Below are 19,407 nucleotides of genomic sequence, written 5' to 3' on the forward strand. Positions count from 1 at the left end.
TGCAAATCAAGTTGCCTACTGCCGGTAAACCGTGTGCTTTCAGTGGCGCGATTAGTGTGGTGGATGATTTTGATTGTGTTGCGGTAGAGGGGTGTATTAGTGGGGCCAGTGTTGCACAAGGAATGTGTAACAGTGGGGCCAGTGTTGTGCAAAAAACATCTACCGATAATGGGAGGAATAGTGGTGAGTGATGTGGTAGTGGTGGAGTCGCCGCAAGGGGTGGATGAAAGCGAGTCGGTGGTAGGTATCCTGTTCGTGAGAAGAGGGTGCCCGTTAGGTTTAGGGATTATATTTCGAATGGACTGTGACCTTTTTCCAGTCTATCCTTGGTGTGTGTGTGTGTGTGTGTGTGTGTGTGTGTGTGTGTGTTTGTAGGAAGGGGGCGTAGTGTGTGTCTGGTGTGCTTGGTGTATCTTTTGCATTTGTTCTTATCTGAGTTGTTCTTTTGTTTTGTTGTTATTGATAAAGGGGGAGAAGTGTTGTATTGGCGTATCTTCTGGAACCCTGGGTGGTGTCACTTGTTTATCTGCGCCCAGGGTTCCAGGTTCAGTAGCCGTTGAAATACCAGAGAAGCTGGCTGGGTCCGGGGTCTCTGCTGCCAATAAACTACCTTCTCAAATCATCCAACCGCCTCACTTACCTTACTACATATTACTTCTAGTCCTGCGCCGCCTCACAGTGCATGACCCACTGCTCCCACCCCACGAGATATACGGTTGGAGAGCAGTGTATTAGTAAAACTAAGGCATTGTGGGTAAGGTAGAGCTTTAAAATAGAAGGAAGGGGTGGGCACCACTGAGATGTTAAACTTAAATTAACTGAAATTTATAAGTGTCCTCCGCAAAACCTTATAAACACCCAATCAGGAAAAACTTATGACAATGTCGGATGATAGACTTCGCCAGACCTGGGCACACCTGGAATGTAGTAAATACGACTCCATAATAGATGTAATTAATCAATACAGTAGAACAAGAACTCCTCCCCCGTCCCCCTCACAATTCTTTGATGGGTGCTTTCCTATTGTCATTGCAATGATGCAGAGCTTAGTGCCGATGCATTTCAGACCTGGAAGTCCATCCCCAGGGCAGGTTTTGTCTTGCACAAAGAATTCTTGCCCCCGTCTCTTAAAAGTAGAGTCGTCGCAGGACTTGAGGTCGTTCAATGGGTCCATAAAAAACCTGTATGCATAATCTGCCTATACTATAAGAAGAGAAATAAAGGCAGAGCTTTAGGCACCATAAAAAGTGTCAGAGCCTGAAGAAGAAAAGTTTAAGTAAGTACCTCAAAGAGGAAGAGCAGGACTAGGAGTAATACAGATTACCAGTAAGCAATCCCAACATCAACTGCCGAGTTGCTCGCCACAATAAATGTTGCCTCTAACGCACAACCCGATTCAGGATTGCCCGATTAGTAGTCCAAAAAAACAGACAAAGGGCGAGTAGGCCCTGCCATGTCCTGGTGTCACCTTCCCAATCTCTTTACACCAGCCACACCACACACACCCTCATCCTTCCATGCTGGCAGTCAAGCACAGTGGAATAACAAATAGCAGCTTAAGCACTCGCCCGGCGAAACCTTTGTTAGGGTTTGTGTGGGCACATTTAAATATGGGACCCCTAGATAAAGGTAGGAGGGGTGGACACACTTCGTGGCACCCTTGGGTTGCTTAAATAAGAATGGCTACAAATGAATCTTCTTTAATCTCATGGGGCAGGCAGCCAGAGGGGAGCTGAAACACTAAACGGACACTGAAAAGTTAATTGTTCTGTCAGCAAGGTGCTAACACAGATCAAACCATAGTAAAAGAGGTGATAACACTGCTGGATGCAATCAAAGCCAGTCTGTAACCTGCTGCAAAGCACACATTTAAAGTCTTCAGTTAAGGTGACAGAAGCCAGAAAAGGGCAGCCTGTAACATTCACACAAGGCAAAAGGCACATTTAATGCCATGAAAGAAAGAAATATGTTGCTGTGTAGTAGCCAAAATAGGGACAGCTGAGGCTCTTCAACACATACACATTCCAATTGGTCTTCCAGACCTGTCCCGCAAAAGATATGCAGAACCCTAATTTGCATGATAGAGATTGAAATGATCAGAAGCGACATCACAGTAAACAACATTACAAGCAGTGGCATCAGTCTCTAGTACTTTAGGACACCATTGCTAAAGACATTAAAATAAGTTTTCACTATTGATATGCAACAAGTCAATAGTTTAGTAAACCATGAGGTATTTTCTTCATAGGAGACTTTGCAAACAAAATCACTTTTAGTGGCACCCAATGTCAGCTGATCAGGGCCAGTCAAATTAAATGATTTGCCTAGGATCACACATTGCGTTATAGGGGTCAAATCAGTATTTGGTCCCAGGCTATAATTTAAGCACTTCACTACATATCTTCCCAGTCATCGTAGGTCATTATAGGTCACAAATATTTAAGGTTGGATTTCCTAAAGCGAAATAATTTGTTTTTCTGTCAATGCCGTGAAAGGTACACAAATCACATAAGAAACCAACCTGACATTATCCTCGTTATAGAAATAGGTCAAACAAAATGATATGTGGAGCTTTGCTTTGTTTTCACCACCCTGAATGCACGATTGCAGTAGCAGCCTGCAAAGGGATGTGGACCTAAAAACAATGGATTTATAAAAAGGTATTCACAATGAAAGAATTCAATATAAGGTAATCTGCTTGAGCCATTATTTTACACAGCATGCAGCGTTATACTCACCCCCCATTTATTACCACCCACAAATTCCACCTTCTAAGAGACATCAGTCCTTACCCAGGCTCCCCTTAGTCTTGGTCATAAACCGCCAATCGGTTTAATGCAATGAGGTGGACACAAAGCTGAACCCAGGGCTGCTGGGGGACTAGTGGGAAAGGCACTGTGCTTCCCAGCGCTTTTAACTGTCACACGAAAAGTGTGAGCTGGGAAGACTTTGGACAGCTGATCCTGCATCAGAGAAGTCAGGCCTTATTCTTGCCCCGAGCTGGCTGTGAGAGAAACACAGCCTATGAAACAGGGACAGTCCTGCAAAAAGTAGGATGGTTGGCCACACCCACAGACACACCTAGTCGTGTTCCCGGACCTTGTGTTTCATCTGGGCTTGTTTAGCTTGCTACAACGTGAACACTGAGAACTCGCACAACAGGGATTTTTGTCAAGCATGTGGATATTTTTGGCCCATTTCAATACAACATTAGGTGGCTGCATTTGAATTGTTTCTGTGTATAATTATTATCTACTACAGCTGTGACTGCATATAGGTGGGCAGCTAGGGCAAGCACCTGGTGACCTTGCATCACAAATATGCTCCACTTTTACTTCTGTCCCTACTACTTGCTTTTTCTCCCACACAGCATTTTTTTGCCCCCTCTTTTTCCTTACGAACAATTTACCCTCAACTATCCTACTCTTTTTTTATCACTGTCATCCCTTTTTTGCCTCATTCCCTTAATCCTACTGCCTTTTTCTTTCTCCATTTCTGCCAAAGGTGGTTTGTTATAAAGATCCTGCTCTCTTCCTCGTTTTGCTGCTATTCGCATACTCATCTGCCTTCCTTCACTCAATTGATCCCTCCCTCATTTACACATGTAACACCAGTTACCTACATTGCTTCCCCTCCACTCCCCATTCCTTACTCACCTGACTCCTTCCCTCCCTCCCTTTATCATGCCCTCCATTACTCTTCATTTCTCCCCGGCTCTTTACACCATTATTCCCCACCCTCCCTAGAGTCCCAAATCCCCTGCTCTCCAGTTCCCCTCCCTTTAATCCTCGTTACCCGTAATTCCCCTCATTCTGGTGCCTGATTAACTATTGCCCTCGTTCATTCTCTGTACCCATTCACCCTTTTACCCTCACCTGGCTGCCTTGAATCACCGCGTCTCTTGCCTGCACTCTCTCTCAATCGTGCCCCAATACTTTTTCCCTCCTTCATTCTGCCCTCCCCTGTCCCATCAGTGTTCATGTTCACTGCTCCTTATCTAATTTTCTCCCTCACTATCCTGCACTTATTCCCTCTCCAATCCCATAAACTGCCCTGCACCAGGGCATTCGGGGGCTGGAGGTGGTGGTTTGGAGTTAAGGGGGTCTTTCAAGTGTCACAAGCAGCAACAACAATAAAAAGGTAACCCCATGCATGTTTTGAGATTAAATAGTAAATACCTTTAAGTCTGTGATGTTCAATTACATTTCAAGCGAGTGGGGTAAGAGCACTGGGGTCATGCACAAAGCGGTTCGGTATGCTGTAGGAATTGTCCTGTGATATCACCTCATATTGTGATATCACCTCCTGTAATGTCCCTTTCTATTGCCCACTGTCAGGAAACCTATAATTTCCAACATTAGCTTCAGGCTTAATCATTCAATATTGCCACCATTGACAGCAAAACCTGGGGAGGCACTGCTGACTCTAGCTAGATTCAGACCCCCAAACACATGCAACTGTATTTAAAAAACAACACAACTTTGCAAAAAATGAAGGCTGTGTCCATAAAGTTCAGCATTGTACAACTGTGCCCACTCTAGGCTTTGTCTCCATGACCCGGCCACCTTGGGCGGCGGACCCTGTGCCATTTTCGCCCACTGGGCCCTTTGGCTTAGATATGGCACTCCGTTGATAAATACGAGTATCTGATTGCATATTAAATATCAGCAAAGGGCCTATTCAAGCATCTGGCAGTGTCACATCTCCGTTGTGTGCAGTATGAATGCTATATGCGGATCTATCGCTCTGAAGCGGGCTGAGTGATTTAAAACATCTGCAAATAGTTGTCCCGTTGCTTGTTTTAAGTCAAAAGAAGAAGGATGAAATCGTAACGTGCGTCGTTTGACTATAAGTGTCTTAATTATTTATCCTTGCACTTACAGCGGCCGAATGAGAAGCTGATCGCTCTCCTCTGCGGGTATCATCACCTCGGCTTTCCTCTTTACCGACATAATCTGGTTTTTAGCGGACCCCCTTATAAAAACTAAAGCCGGTGTGCAAGGGGTATCCGCAGCCGGAAGCAGAACATGTGCACTTCCGTTGGTAGCAGAAGACGAGGCGGGTTGAACTTCCGGCAGCCCAGCAGCCACTAGAACGCTGCGGCCAGTTCTCTGACTGCCCAAGCATGAGAGCAATAGAACGGCACAGATAGCCGCCCGAGGACTACCGCTGCTTCGGGCGGATGGCACAGCTCCTAGGGTCCATGCTCTGAAAGACAAGCCGCCGCTGCCAACGCAAAACAAGCGCGAACGGTAGTGTCAGAAGCACAGCGCGGAGAACTGGAAGGTAAAAGGAAAAGAGTGAGGGCCAGTAATAGGAGACAGCAGGATGGAGCAGACATTGGTTGCCATGGTAGGGGGTTCGGAGTAAGAAATGTCAAAAGATGTTTGAGCACATCACGGGGGGCGTGGCGGGGGGGGGGTTAAAGAAAGTGACATTATGCAAGTTAAGGGTAGAATACTAGTTTTGCATCAAGTTAATCTACAGCCTGAAAAGTTAGCTCATTTTAAACTATTGCAATAAGGCCCTCAAAAAACATCCCACGAACATTTTAGTGTTTCTTGTATCTTTCTTCACTGAATACAATTGATCATCATTTGTTCCTCTAACTTTAAAACAAATATTGAAAAATTGCATAACAAAAGAAATGAACAGCCTCCAAATGCACCCCGCTCTTCCCCCGTTGTTATGTACCTAGTTCGTACAGCACCCTAGCCAAACTTGTATCTTACAACTCCAACATGACTGTTCCAATGTCTTCCTTGACAGCCCACTCATTATTTTTAAACCAATAATTCACAATAGCTTTCCATCGAATTCTTTCAAGTTTAACAATAATAATGATATCACGTTAGCTGGTAATGGCATATGACATTCTTGTGTAAGGGCTGTAAAAAGTGATATTACCTAAATGAATGGTGATATAATGTAAAGTGGTCTTGTATATTGCATCTCTGAAATGTTTGGTGGACTTGGGAAGTGGTTTACCAAAACAAAAGAAGGGGTGGTTATAAGAAAGAGGCAGTTACTACACATGTGGCGTTGATGAGTGTGGGCCGGAAGTACCGAGTCCTGAGTGCTGATATGGCTCTTTGTGTTTTGTGACGTTGACACAAGCTTGGCTATGCATTCTTGAGCTTTCCTTCTAGATATATCTGTTTGATGACTACAGTGGGGGAGCCTCTACCAAAGCACAGTACATGTTAGAGGTAATGATGCAGAAGACTGTGCTGCTCCCCGAGACTCCTGTGGTTGTGATGGTGCTAACAAGCGTACATCTTTTTCTGAATTTTGATACCTTGGAGTGATCCTGGACAGTTCGAGACATGAAACGCTATGCAAGAGCACCTAAAACTAAAGACCAAAAAACTGATTGTGCAAGGCTATTAACAGGAAATTTGGACAGTTCTCGTTGATTCCTGTTTTTTTGGAATTTTATTTAAAAAAAAAAAAGGTAGTGCCATCACTGACATATGGGGTAGATGCCATGCCAACGTTATCTGCCACACTTTGGCCGAAATTAGAAGCGCTTTTCTGGAGATCTATACTAGGCCTCCCTAACGCCACCTCTGTGGCAGTAATAAGACAAGAACTGAGTTTGCTGTCGCTAGGAGGAACAGTAAAAATCAACACCTTGATGCTATTTAGGAAATGTAGAATGTCGGAGGATCAGACTATCTATAATCTGATATGGAGAGAAAGCGTACCGGAACCAACAAGATGTTAATGGCTTGGCTTATATTAAACTTTGACACACTAGCATCGGTGGAAAGTGATGAAGAAACTTTTTTTCACAAATCCGACAAATTCAGAAAACACTGAAAGAATTAGATTGGATAAGAACTAAAGAAACTGCTTTAAATAATAAACTAATTCTTCATTTGCCACCCAACAACAGGAGAGTAAATGAAGTACAGCCTTACATCAAAAAGTTCTCAACTGAACTTTTACAAACAAATGAAATCTTGGCTATTAGAGGATCATCAACAACAAAAGCGTGCCGGTTTTGCTCCGAACCTCCAGTAACAGAGTCAATTCGCCACCTGATCCTTGAGCGTTCTCGCACCAGAGGAATAAGAACTCTCTACTTGACAGATATTTTAAGTGACTTTGCATTAAGCGATCAGGATAATTGCTGGGCTAGACTAATGGGGGGGGGGACAGATCTCGGTGGCAGCTGGCAACTTGCAATATTTTAAAATATGTAAACTCTGTTTTACTTCTACCTGATTTCCCCCTTGCTAGCTAATTAATCAGCTAAAGAACTTTAGTTTGAAGAATTTATTCTGATACATTTCTAGTTTTGTAAAAATCTAAATGATTAAATACAAATATATAAAAAAAATGTATTTATTTTAATGTTCTAGTAAAAACCTTAAACATTTCGTAGAAAGTCACATAAAACACATCAATGCATACAATCTCATATCTTTTGCAAACAAAATACATAACATTCACAAATATGTAAGAAGAATATAAAATGTGTAACAATTTCCTGAGTTACTGCATCATAGTTCCTTCAATAAGTCAGATAAAACCCTATTGCCAATTAATCTTAAGATGTTCACAAAGACATACCACCAAAATTACCCTGTTAATCACCATTGTAATTAAAACCTTCCCTTTATATAGGGATCAGCTTATACAAATTTGGGTAGCCATCATTCAAATTCTATAGAGTGCCAAGTGCTGGCTATTATTGCTGGAGTTCAAACAGTACCTCCAAAAGGATAGACCTTTAATAGAATCTAGGTTATGGACAAACTCCCCAAGATATTGAGTGTAACATCTTCTTTGTTATATTCTTTTGTGTGTAGTTTAAAGGTTCTGGTAGATTGAAATGTTAAAGAAGACTGATGGTTTGGGGCTCCTGGGTGGCACGATTAGAATGTTAGAGTTTTACTGAATAGCTAGAGTTCAAGATGTTATTCATCCGGTTGAGGTGGTGTTATGGTTCTTGGTTCAATTTTATGATGACTATTGTCAGTGTCTTGTGTGTGATGAGGGAATAGTTCAGGAGTGAGACCCGGTTTCCGATCTCCAGTGTTCTTTTATGTATGCAGGAGGAACAATACTCTTTTGATCACAAAAGAATGTACATTAGATAAGAAATCAGATTTGACGGGAAGGGGGTTGAGCTTCTTACATATGTAGAAATACATAGATTAAGCACAATTAACATTGGATATTTTTAAGTGCAGGTTGGCGGTACAGCCTGCTGTGCTCTGGGTGTGACCATGATGGATGGAGTGCTAGAGTGAAGGCAGAGGAAGTGAGGGACAGAGGCAGGTTAGAGGTGAGGGAAAACTGTTAGAAGGCAGATGAGAGAGGTAGGTTAAGAGGGTAACTCTGAGGCGAGGAAATAGGCTTTTGTTTTGGTTTTGAACAAATCCATATGCACTGTTTCTCAGATGTGTTACTTTATTCTACTTACTTGTACTGCACTTCCCCCCTCCCCTTGCACTTTTCCCGTCCCCCTACCCCTGCACTTGCACGGTCTGAATGACACCTGGCCTAGTAGGATCGTTTTCTGTCTTCCCCCTTTGAAGGCACGCGTCCCCAGCCAGCACGATCCTCCCCGCAATGAGAGACAATGAAGGAGTCTCCCAAGTCGGGAATAAAGCCAAGACAGAGTGCGGGTGAGCTTAAATGGGAGTTTATCAATCAGAATAGGGCATGCAAAGGACTCTGCAAACTCCGAGAGCGCTCTGTCTGACAATAGCAAAGACAGGCGTAGATATTTACAAAAAACGTCATAAGAACCTACATACTATAGGGGACACAAGTTCGATGGGATTGGGTGGCGATGACTAACTATAGGTGCTGCTGCGATGCGGTTGGCTTTGGCTGGAGGACGTCACTGGTCAGCCTCGTGGGTTGGGCTGGGCCTGGCAGGTTGGCTGAGTTCATCCGGGCGGTGTTGTTGTGCCATCGCGGCCAGTGTCGGAGATGAATGTCTTTTCCTGACTTATTTGCCCTAGGCAATGCACACCGCAGTCATTCAGTCATTACAATATTATCTTCTTTAGTAAATCTTCCAATAGGTTATTCTACAGGTTAATGCAACACAGGAGGAATGCACCTTGTGAGGGGTCTGATGGTCATTCGTCAGGGCATGGTTACCAGTGTCCTGTTGACCGGAGCCATAGGTTGAGGGGCTAAGCTTCAGGGCATGGGACGGACGGTACATGCCTCCCTGTCTTGTTAGATGTGGTTATAAATGTGCCGCTGTGTGTTGCCACAGTGTTGGGTGTCCTGATTGCACAGGGCCATAAGTCTAAGATGATCCGGTGGGTTGTGGGGTTTACGAGGGGGCGCCTTTGGAAGTGTGTGTTCAGGCAGAGGTTTACTGCTGTGCTGTAAATAATGCAGGTGGCGGGCCGTGGCCTTGGGTGCTGCAGAGGGAGCTACAAATCTTTGAAGCGGCTCCAGTCTGGTTGGGGGAGGTGGAGCAGCGCGGCGCAGGCCTCTGCTCTCATGTTTGGCAGTCTTCGCAGGGTGGGAGGGGGAATGGCCTTGCACATATTCACAAAGGTATCTTCCTCGCGTGTTGCCGGCTTTTAGAGGTGAAAACATCACAATCATTTGAACAGTTTATAATATTTGTTTGAATCACTTGAAAACATACATTTCAACTTTGCTGGATGTGTCTCGATTATATCCAGTCTGAGCACCTTATTCGTACACTATGTTTTAACAATTACAGTATTTAGTTATATGCATATATATTTACAGTAAGTGAGGTTGGTGGAGTACATAGAAAATGACCCGCCACCGTACGCATGACAAGTGCATTCTCGCACATCCTTCACATGAGCCCTCTGTATGGTTACATTCGTCTTCTTGTGTATTCTAGCAGCATTAGTTCGGTTATGGCACAGAACCATGGAGTGTAAGTTTTCCAGTAATACATATAACAAATAGACCCCTGGAACGCTCTTTCATTGTTAGTACCCCACTGCAGTGGTGTGGGCTCGTCATTACTAATATCAGGGAAGCATGCTTTCTATCATGGTTATATCATGGTTATACATTTTACAGGTTTTTGTAATAGAAGAGATTTTGTCGAGAAATACACACTTTGCAAGTGGTCTTGGCATTAATATGTGGGGACTTTCTGCCATCTGATGATCATTTTACCGTTCTTTTCATCACCCAGGCCCGCTGGCCGGGTCATGCTGGGAGCGATGATACACTGCGGAAGGTGAAATGTTACAATGTTAGTATCTTATGTTAGCTCATGTCCGTCTTATTCGTGGGAACGGGCTCACAGCGGATCTGCCAGGGTGCTGCGGCAACAGGGATAACTGGAACTCTCCGAAGGTGGGGGCCGCGCTACAGTGCGCTAATCTCACCCCATCTTTATGAGACAAAATGGTTTCGGGGCCTAGCTAAATTCAATACGTGTGGGCAATGTCTTCAGCAGGTGAACCCTCCACCACCTGGGCCCGGGTGGTCTGAGGGGACGCCCAATGAGCCATGGCCCTCACCTGGGGTGGGGATGTAGGCAAGGGGGGGTCTTTTGGACCACCCCTCCCCTACATTTCCCCCCTTTCGTTACTTAAGTAATGAATACTTTAAGTCCTCCAGCCTTCTACATTCTGCTTCGTCCATCACTGCCTCATCCCATGCAGGTGTGCCTTTTATGGGCATCCATGCTCTGCACACCCCTCGTAAGCTCTCCCCTCTTCTGGCATATTCATCTGGGGTACAAGTCAGGTATGTACATCCGCCATCTCCCGCCAAATCTACCCACACCTCCTGGTACCATTCTAATACACGGGGCTCTCTGATGGTGGTGTGCCATAATTTGTCTATGATATCCTTGTCATGATACCTAGGCACTAGTTGATACCTTGGTGTATCATCAGTTCCAGTTTGTACCTGCACTTCCTGCATGTTTTGCATTGTCCCCCGGGTGTTGCCCATTGTCACCATCATCATTGCACCATTAGGTACTGCGTTAGCACAACATCGAAGACCCACCTGGCACAGGCAAAAAATTAAAAGGAGGAACACCACAGCTGACATCAAAAATTTCACAGTTGTTCCAAGCCATGAGGGGACCCAGGAGAAGATGTTATCGAACCACGTACTGTCTTCTGCTCCACCTTCCATTTTAATTTTTTCTCCTAGGTTGCGTACTGCTTCGATCACATGGGACAGGGAGCCGTTTTCGGCGTCTTCGGAAGGTACGAAAGTGCAGCAGGCACTTCAAATTTTTCGGCAAACACCTCCATCCATCGCCGTCAACAGGTCCAAGACATACCTGTTTTGCATTGTCATCAGCCGTAAAGCCCTTAGTTCCACTTTTATTACGTTGAACCCTTCCTCAGTGTCATTAGCCAGCTGAATCAGTTCCCAACGTGTTATCTGGAGCCATTTTGCGTTTGCCCTTGCTTGGACACTTGAGATGAGTGAGGCAAAGAAGGTTTCTGCTGAGCTGAATAATCGATATCTGTCTGGGATCTGAGCCAACAGTTCTGATGATGCTTTTGATATGTAGTTTGATGCTCGTCTGTTACGGGTCAGCACCTCTCCCTTGCTCCCGGAAGACAGGACATACATTTGTGACTCCGCAGTTGGCTGGGCTGCACTCTGTTGTATGCGTTCCTGTGTCTTTTTGCTCCCATCGTTGTGGCTTTCTGGTATTACCATTAGGGCTGAGTGCAGAGTGGCCATTGAGCAGCTGCCACTCAACGACGGGGGAAGGTGCAGGTATGCCTGGTTGCCGCATACCCAGTATGTGTCCATCAGGGCCGCTGTCCCTTTTCTCAGATCTGGGATGGTGAGGGTCTTGATACAGTTCTTGTTTGTTCCCATGGAGGTTTTCCCCTCTCCTTTGAAACATAGTTCATAGTCTATTTCGCTCTGTAGTTTGAAGGGTTTTTCAATGGCGGTTACCCAAGTTAGTTTTGAAATGTGTTCCTTCCATACTGATGTGCATGTTTCTTCTATCCACTGCAATTTCTCTGGTGCCACACATCTCAGTGCTTCAGCTTTGCACATTACTTCTTCATCCTTCCACTTGTTGTCTGAAAAAAGTGTCCCTTGTATTACAAAAAAAATGGTTCTTCTAGACATACCACCCCTGCCGTCCTTGGATAGCAAGTTTTCTCGTTCTGCAGCATTCTAAAAGTAACTTCATGTGCCTGGAAGGTGTTCTTAATCCTGCATAACGTGAGATGAAGGAGACATTGGGCATCTATAATTGGCAACTCTTTGGGTAGCAATACTTTGGGTGTACGTGAAGCATGAGGAATGAGGGAGCAGACATAACAGCTCTCATTTGTTGTTTGTTTAGCTGTAGCACTCCGCATACCATTTATTTGTCTGGTGGGGGTGTCGTGGGTCTTCCATTTTATCTAGTCCTAACCCATAGTACTCATCATAACTTCTTCCCCCTGCGTCTCTTTTTCGTCTGTTGTTCTTGTTCCTCATGTACTTCCCAGCCTCCTGGGCGAGGGACAAAATAGACCCCCCCCCTTTCTCATTCCCACCCCCTTGGCCCATTCATCATATAAGATATCGTGTGCTGCTAGCATCTTTTCCTTCTCGCCCCTGACGTTATCTTGCAGGTTGCTTTTTAGGATGGGGGCAGGTTGGCTGGTGGGGGTATCATACAACCACGATATGGCATACGGGTTTCGGTCATTTAAACTGCAAGCATTATAATTAGATATCTTTGGTGGAGACACTGTGTTGTTTTGCATTCCACCCTGCGGCTTTCTTTTCTGAGATGACAGCATTGGATGGTGTAGTATAGTAACCCCATACAAGTTTAGTTCCGTCCCATACCAGAAAATCGCCTTCCCTCGTATTGACACTTGCAGTTGCATTGGTCCCAGTAGTGCTGTTAATCCCAGTGCTGTTAATCCCTCCCCCTCGTTCATCTCGATAGAGATGAACGCTACAAACCAATATGTAACCAGGCCAAACATTATTATAAAAAACAACGTAATGCACACAGATAATCCACACTCATACGAATATCTGCATCTCTCATTTAATAATTCTCTCATTCTACTAATTCTATTCGTTGCAGGCTGCCCGTTAGATGCGATGGTAGTTCCTGTTCGAGATATAAAAGTGCATTAAGTGCATGCATGTAAACATTTTGTTGGCACTATCAGTGCCAATATGTATTGATGGGGAATGGAAGCGGGTAGGGTTGCAGGGAAGGGTATTCACAGACAAGGGTGTAAACACGTCATAATTTAATCACTTCATTAATTACATATAAGTCCACAAGATAAAAAGAAAAAAAACGTTTTTGTTTTTTTTTTTCTTTTCTTTTCCAGTAACATCTTAAAAAGAATGCAAGTATACTTATCAGTCATTTTCCCATTCAGGTCCAGTACTGACACACATACACAAGTTCATATTCAGACATTCTGCTCAGTTGCATCGTTTGCTGTTGTCTGTGCCTCCTCATCTACCTCCTCTTGCACATTACTATATGCTTTTCGTACGTCTGTCAAGTGTACCCAGTATTTTAGGCCCTTTACTTTTACTGCTGTGGGCGTGCAGAACACTACCTCGTATGGGCCATGGAACCATGGAGCATTCCATCGGCGCACAAAACACCTGACATAAATCAATTCGCCCGGCATCAGCTGTAGCCGTTGCTCAGGCTCTGTGACAGATCCTGTTATGTTTCCCTCCTCTCTAGTGAAGGGTGGAGAGAGCTGCTTCGATATTGCGCGCGCTGCCCTTGTCAATTTCTTCAAATAGTCTGTGAACTCATCTCCCAATATCGCAGCGCTTCTGTGTTAATCTGAGTGTTCGCGCAGTGGAGAGTGTGCTGTGCACATTTGCCTCCCAGTCACGATCTCGTGCGGGGACAAATGGTGGTCTTTGCTTGGCTGATTCCTCAGCTCAAATAGCGCAAGGGGCAGACAATAAATCCAATTCTTTTTCAATGAAAAGCATAGTTTTGATAACCTGCCTTTTAACAGTCCGTTCATCTTTTCCACTACGCCATTACTTTGAGGATGATAAATCGAACACAATTTATGTTTTATTCCCAATAATGTAGTACCTTCCTTGAAAAGCTCATTTACAAAATGAGTGCCATTATCTGAGCGAATCACGTCACAAATTCCCCAGCGCGGGAACACTTCCCTCACTAGGAACTTTGCAGCGCTTTTGGCATCAGGTCGTGCACATGGTCCTGCTTCCACCCACCTTGAGAATGGGCATACAACCACGATCATGTACCGTGCGCCATTACACCTTTCCCCCATGTCCGTGTAATCAATATGCAGCTCTCTGAATGGGCCAATGGGTTTTGGAATTGTTCCCCGGAGCGTGCGTAATGTCATTCCTGAATTGTAGATCTGACATGTTGTGCACTCCATCGCTAATCGAGATACGTGCTCCTGGAGACAGGGCATGAACCATTCTTCCTGTATTTCTGCTGCAATGTGCTGTTTGGTATTGTGTGCAGGGAAGTGTAGTTGTTGAAACGCAATTTCCAATAACTTTATTGGCATAACCACTTTCCCTGAGTTGTTTTGTCGCCACAGTAAGTCTGTTGCCGACTTGCTGCACCCTCGTTTTGTCCACATCAATTTTTCGTCTGCACTAGCTCCTTCCTGTAATTCTAGTATTTGTGATATAGGCATCATGTTGTAGCCTTCTGGGAGCTCTTCGTTTGTCTTGTGCTGCAGCAGGTACTCACCTGCTTCATATTTCTGAAAATAGGAAGCCTCCTTGGCGGCAGCGTCCGCTGCCGCGTTTCCCAAAGACACAACGTCTGTGTTGGATGTATGTGCTTGGCACTTCACTATTGCTACTGCAGTAGGGTTTTGTAGGGCCTCAATTAACTCTTTCAACAATTCTGCATGCTGTACTGGTGTTCCGTCTGCCTGTCGAAATCCCCTCCGCCCCCATCTCGCTAGACCCCCATGTACTGTCGTCGTCATGTAAGCTGAGTCTGTGTATATTGTCACTGCGCAACCCTTTGCTGCATGTAGTGCTTCTATGAGCGCAATCAGTTCTGCTGCTTGTGCGGAGTAATGTGATGGGAGGCGGTACTGTACTAGTGTTTCATACTCACCGTCTTCTAACCTCACCACCACCATACCAACATGCTTTTCTCCCGTGTCCACATCAATCGATGCAGACCCATCCACGAAGTACACTTCCCCCTCGCTCAGAGCGTTCTCACACACCACTGTGTCCTCCCCTCTTTCTCCTGTGTAAGTTGCACAATCGTGGTCCTGCATGTCCTCTAGTGTGCATGCTTCTGTAATGAATGTTGCGGGGTTCACTGTCTTGCATCTCACCACATGGATATTGGCGCTAGACAATATGATCTCATAGGCTGTTGCCCGCTGTGTTGTCAGTGTGCTTTTTGACCTCTCAAGGATTGCAAATAATGAATGTTCCACAAACAATGTCACAGGGCAACCCATTACTATTGTGGCACTTTTCTCAATCGCGAACGCGGCTGCAGCTAGTGATTGCTCGCACGCGAAATGGCCTTGCATCACGGCATCTAAAGTACCACTATAGTAAGCCAAAGGCTTGTGTCCTAAGGACGTCTTTTGTGTCAGAACAGCTGTCATGAGTGTTCCCTTGCAGTGTGAGAATAGGTAAAATTCGCGTCCATAATTAGGATTTGCTAGCACTGGAGCGCTTGAAATTAACTCTTTTAATGATTGGAATGACGCGCTCATTTCTCCTGACCATTCTATTTTTTTATTTTCCTGTTGTGCCTCCTTGAGTGCGTGTAGTAGGGGTCTCGTGTATGCTGCATAGTCTAATATCCATGCTCGGCAATAGTTGAACATCCCCAAGAATTTCTGCATGTCTTTCACTGTTGTGGGTTCTCCTACTGATCTTATCGCTTCTACCCTGTCTGGGATTATTCTTTTTCCATCTTTTGATATCAGCTGTCCCAAGTATAAGACCTCTGTCAGGCAGTACTGTAGCTTCTCCTTGTCTACCTTGTACCCCTTATTGGCCAATAGAGTCAGGAGCGTTGTTGAATCCTTTCTGCATGCTTCTTCGTCTTGTGCACACACTAGTAAATCGTCTACGTACTGAATGATCGTACTCTCAACTGATAAGTTCCCCAAGTCTCCATGCAATATGCGGTTGAATATGCTTGGGCTCTCACAGTATCCCTGTGGTAATCTGCAGTGTTCATATCTCTTTCCCTCCAGTGTAAATGCTGTCAGGTATCTACTCTCTTCAGCCAGGGGGATTGAGAAAAATGCGTTTTTCAAGTCTACTACTGTGAAGTGTGATGCCGTTTTTGGGATGCTGCATAATATTGATGCAGGGTTCGGGACAAAAGGGAACTCTTTCTGAATTACATCATTAAGGGGGCGTAAATCCTGTATCATCCTCCAAGACCCTCCTTTTGCTTTTTTGATTGGATAAATACATGCGTTACATGGGGAGTTTGAAGGCACTATTATCCCTTGTGCTAGTAGTGCATTTATTGTCTCTTTTATCCCTTCTTCAGCTTCACGGGACAATGGATACTGTTTCAATCGGGGTAAAATTGCTCCTTGCTTTAGTTTTATTACCACAGGTTGTACTCCATGCAGCAGCCCTACATCATGGGGGCCTGTTGTCCACAAATTATTTGGTACGAGCCTCATGTCATCATCAAAGAATGACGGCGGTGCTCCCACCACTGCCATCAGTTGAACGGGGATTTCCCTGGCTTGGATCAAAATGTCACAGGGCATCGCTATTTCCATTACTATTTCACCATCCCCTTCTGCATCTGAAAAGAGATCCTCGTCTGTTAAGTCTCTTAGGGCGATGTTGGCATTTGTACACAGCATTGTACGCCACTCACATCCTTCCCTATCTAATCCAATCACAGCAATCCTTTTCGCTGATACCTGTACAGCGTGCAAGTCTAATGATACCACTGATCCTGGTGCTGTGTCGGGGCACACTATGGGGCGGAAGAGGAACTCCGCTGGAATCCTCCAGTCCATTCTTCTCAGCTCTGGAATTATGAGGGCCAATGTCTTTAGCCCTTCAATAAACATTTCCTCATTTTCCGGCAACCCCCGTACTTCTTGTGTGGTTGTGTAGGCTTGCACTACCAACATTGCACGCAATGGGCATATTCCGGGTGTTGAACACACTATTCCTCTCAGTAAATGATATGGTCATGTTGAGTTTACTCGGGAGATCCCTCCCCAATAAATTTATTGGTGAGTGTTCATAATACAGTAAGGGTGTCTTTACAGTCTTACCCCCCACTGTTACATCCAATGCTTCTGTGTAAGGAACTTCAATTACAGCCCCAGAGAACCCTTGCGTCTCTAACCTCCTGTTAGATAACGGGAACCGGCCCTCCCTGATACATGATTTCTCCGCTCCCGAATCCACCATGAATATGAACTGCTTGTCTCCTATCTGCGCCCCTACCAATGGTTCCTCTGCTGCATCGTAGGTGGTAGATAGAACTGAACACGCAAGTGTTCTCTGTGGGCTGTCCTATGCGGGGTGTCTCATCGCCCCCCCCCCTTGATTGAAGACACTCCCTGAAACCACTGATACGCCGTTATAGGGTGCTGGTGCGGGGGCCCCGTTTGCCGTTGTCGCAAAAGGGTTGCCTAGCGTGTACTGCATATTGTCATTGTTTTGTGGGTGGTTCTGTGTTCTATACTGGTGCCCCGGTTGTTGCTCATTATTACCTTGGCCTGGGTTTCTCGGTTGTTGTTGTCCCATTGGAAGACCATATGGGCTCCCCGGGTGGGGATGGCCATACTGTTCTACCTCTTGGAACCCGTTGTTGGGTCTGGCTCTGCACTCGCTAGAGTAATGCCCCCATCTTCCACAGTTCCAGCAACTTCCTTGTGCACCTCTAGGGACCTGCCATCCATTTCCGCCCATTCCCCCGTACCCCGGTCCACCCCTTTGGCCCCTGTACCCACCTCGTCCTCCTCGAGGGGCCCACTCCTGCCACTGCGACCCTCCGCCTGTCTCCTGCTCATTCCACTGCCGCTGTCCTGCTCCAGCCAAACTAGTTGCCATCCTTCCTTGTATGGCTATCAGCCCCTCCTCCTCCTCCTCATCTCCCTCCCTGCTGTGGGGGAGTGCGGCTACAGCCGCTGCGACCTTCACCAACTTTGTCTGCACTAGTTTTGCTTCGTCTGCCAATCTCCTCTGCGTCGCCTCCTTCTCCCTTTCCTTTATTCGCTTACAATGGTGCACTATTATGCTCTGAATCTCAGGCCATCCCTTAGCTTCAATGCCCGCTATTTTGTCAAGCGCCTTTTGCAGCTCTTTTGGGAGCCCTCTTTTCATAATGAAGTAAAATAAAGATGTCGATTGATACCAGGGCGTGCCCGTTTCTGCTCTCCACATCTCTTGGACCCGAAAAATATAATCCATAGCCTCCTCCCCGTCATTCATTGTACACTGCATTACTGACTGTAAGTCTGGCTTATCTGGAAACGTTTCTCGCAAGGCATCCCACACCCTCGCACGCACTGTGTTACAGGAGGCTCCGTCATGGCGGTCGCAGTCTAATGTTACTCCCGGGAAACCGGCCTTGACCCATACTCTATCAGCCTGATCCCCCACTGCTGATACGAGCAAGCTCTTCACATCTCCTATTGCTAGGGGTACCCCGGCAGTGTGTTTCTCAAAGGCGTATAGCCACTTACTTGCCCCTCCAGATAACGGGGGCAATAGCTTTAATAAATTGGCTTTATCCATCTGAGCCCATGGGATATAATTCGGCCTCCCTCCTCCCCTATGTATCAATGGGAGCTGTAGCCTTCCTTTTGTCGTTGCATCTGGACCCGTTTTGGCTGCTGATGTTCCCAGTGATGCCATTTTCCCCACCCTGTTCCTTAATCGCCCCGTCCACTCATCATCCAGTGTTCGCATTGAACATGTACCATCCACCCCTTCACTTCCCCCTCCCATTGCCATGCTCAACCTGTCGCTTTCTTCTAAATCGTCCCTTATATCACATAGTAGTTCCTCTCTGTCCCCTATAGGCCTTTCTTCATTATCAATACCTCCCCTCTCGTGTCCCTACTTCGATTATTCGTGTCGGTTCTTCCTCAATTCTGAACAGTATCTCACCTTTTTTCCACCCGTCTTCAAGTGTTCTATTCTCACTCAGCGCTCTAGACGTGCGCCCTGATCTTGCTGCATTAAGTGCTGTTTGTTCACATATGTCTTTTATCCTTGAGAGCTCATCTTTCGCTATTGAGAGTCTTGATTGTAAATCATCTGTTAGTTTTTCTATGTCCACCCTTTGTGTACTTGCCTGGGCTCGCTCCCTTGTACTTTCATATGGCGGGGGTGCCGTTGGCCGGTGGGGTGTAGTAGTTGTCGGGGGAGGCACATAAGTGGGGTCACTGTACCCTTCTGCAGGCACAGGCTTGTTTAATATCGGGTACAAGCTTATTACCT

At 45.6% G+C, this 19,407-nt stretch overlaps 2 protein-coding genes across 4 annotated transcripts in view; one reads left to right on the forward strand and one right to left on the reverse strand.

Moving 5' to 3' along the window:
• The window catches only part of CPSF3 (cleavage and polyadenylation specific factor 3), a 421,648-nt gene extending 416,576 nt beyond the window's left edge, over positions 1–5,072 (reverse strand). Inside the window, exon 1 of one of the 2 annotated variants that reach the window (XM_069606000.1) lies at positions 4,882–5,072. In XM_069606000.1, coding sequence (XP_069462101.1) covers positions 4,882–4,952 — 71 coding nt within the window. In that variant the 5' untranslated portion in view covers positions 4,953–5,072. The remainder of the gene's footprint in view (positions 1–4,881) is intronic. The other variant, XM_069605999.1, reaches the window with a different exon arrangement.
• A 75-nt stretch (positions 5,073–5,147) lies between these two features.
• ITGB1BP1 (integrin subunit beta 1 binding protein 1) overlaps positions 5,148–19,407 on the forward strand; it is a 269,425-nt gene continuing 255,165 nt past the window's right edge. For both annotated transcript variants that reach the window (XM_069606001.1, XM_069606002.1), the window contains exon 1: positions 5,148–5,286. The gene's annotated coding sequence lies outside the window, so the exon portion shown is untranslated. The remainder of the gene's footprint in view (positions 5,287–19,407) is intronic.

The sequence above is a fragment of the Ambystoma mexicanum genome, chromosome 4p, assembly GCF_040938575.1.
Source record: "Ambystoma mexicanum isolate Mex_15411 chromosome 4p, UKY_AmexF1_1, whole genome shotgun sequence".
Classification (NCBI taxonomy): Eukaryota; Metazoa; Chordata; class Amphibia; order Caudata; family Ambystomatidae; genus Ambystoma; species Ambystoma mexicanum.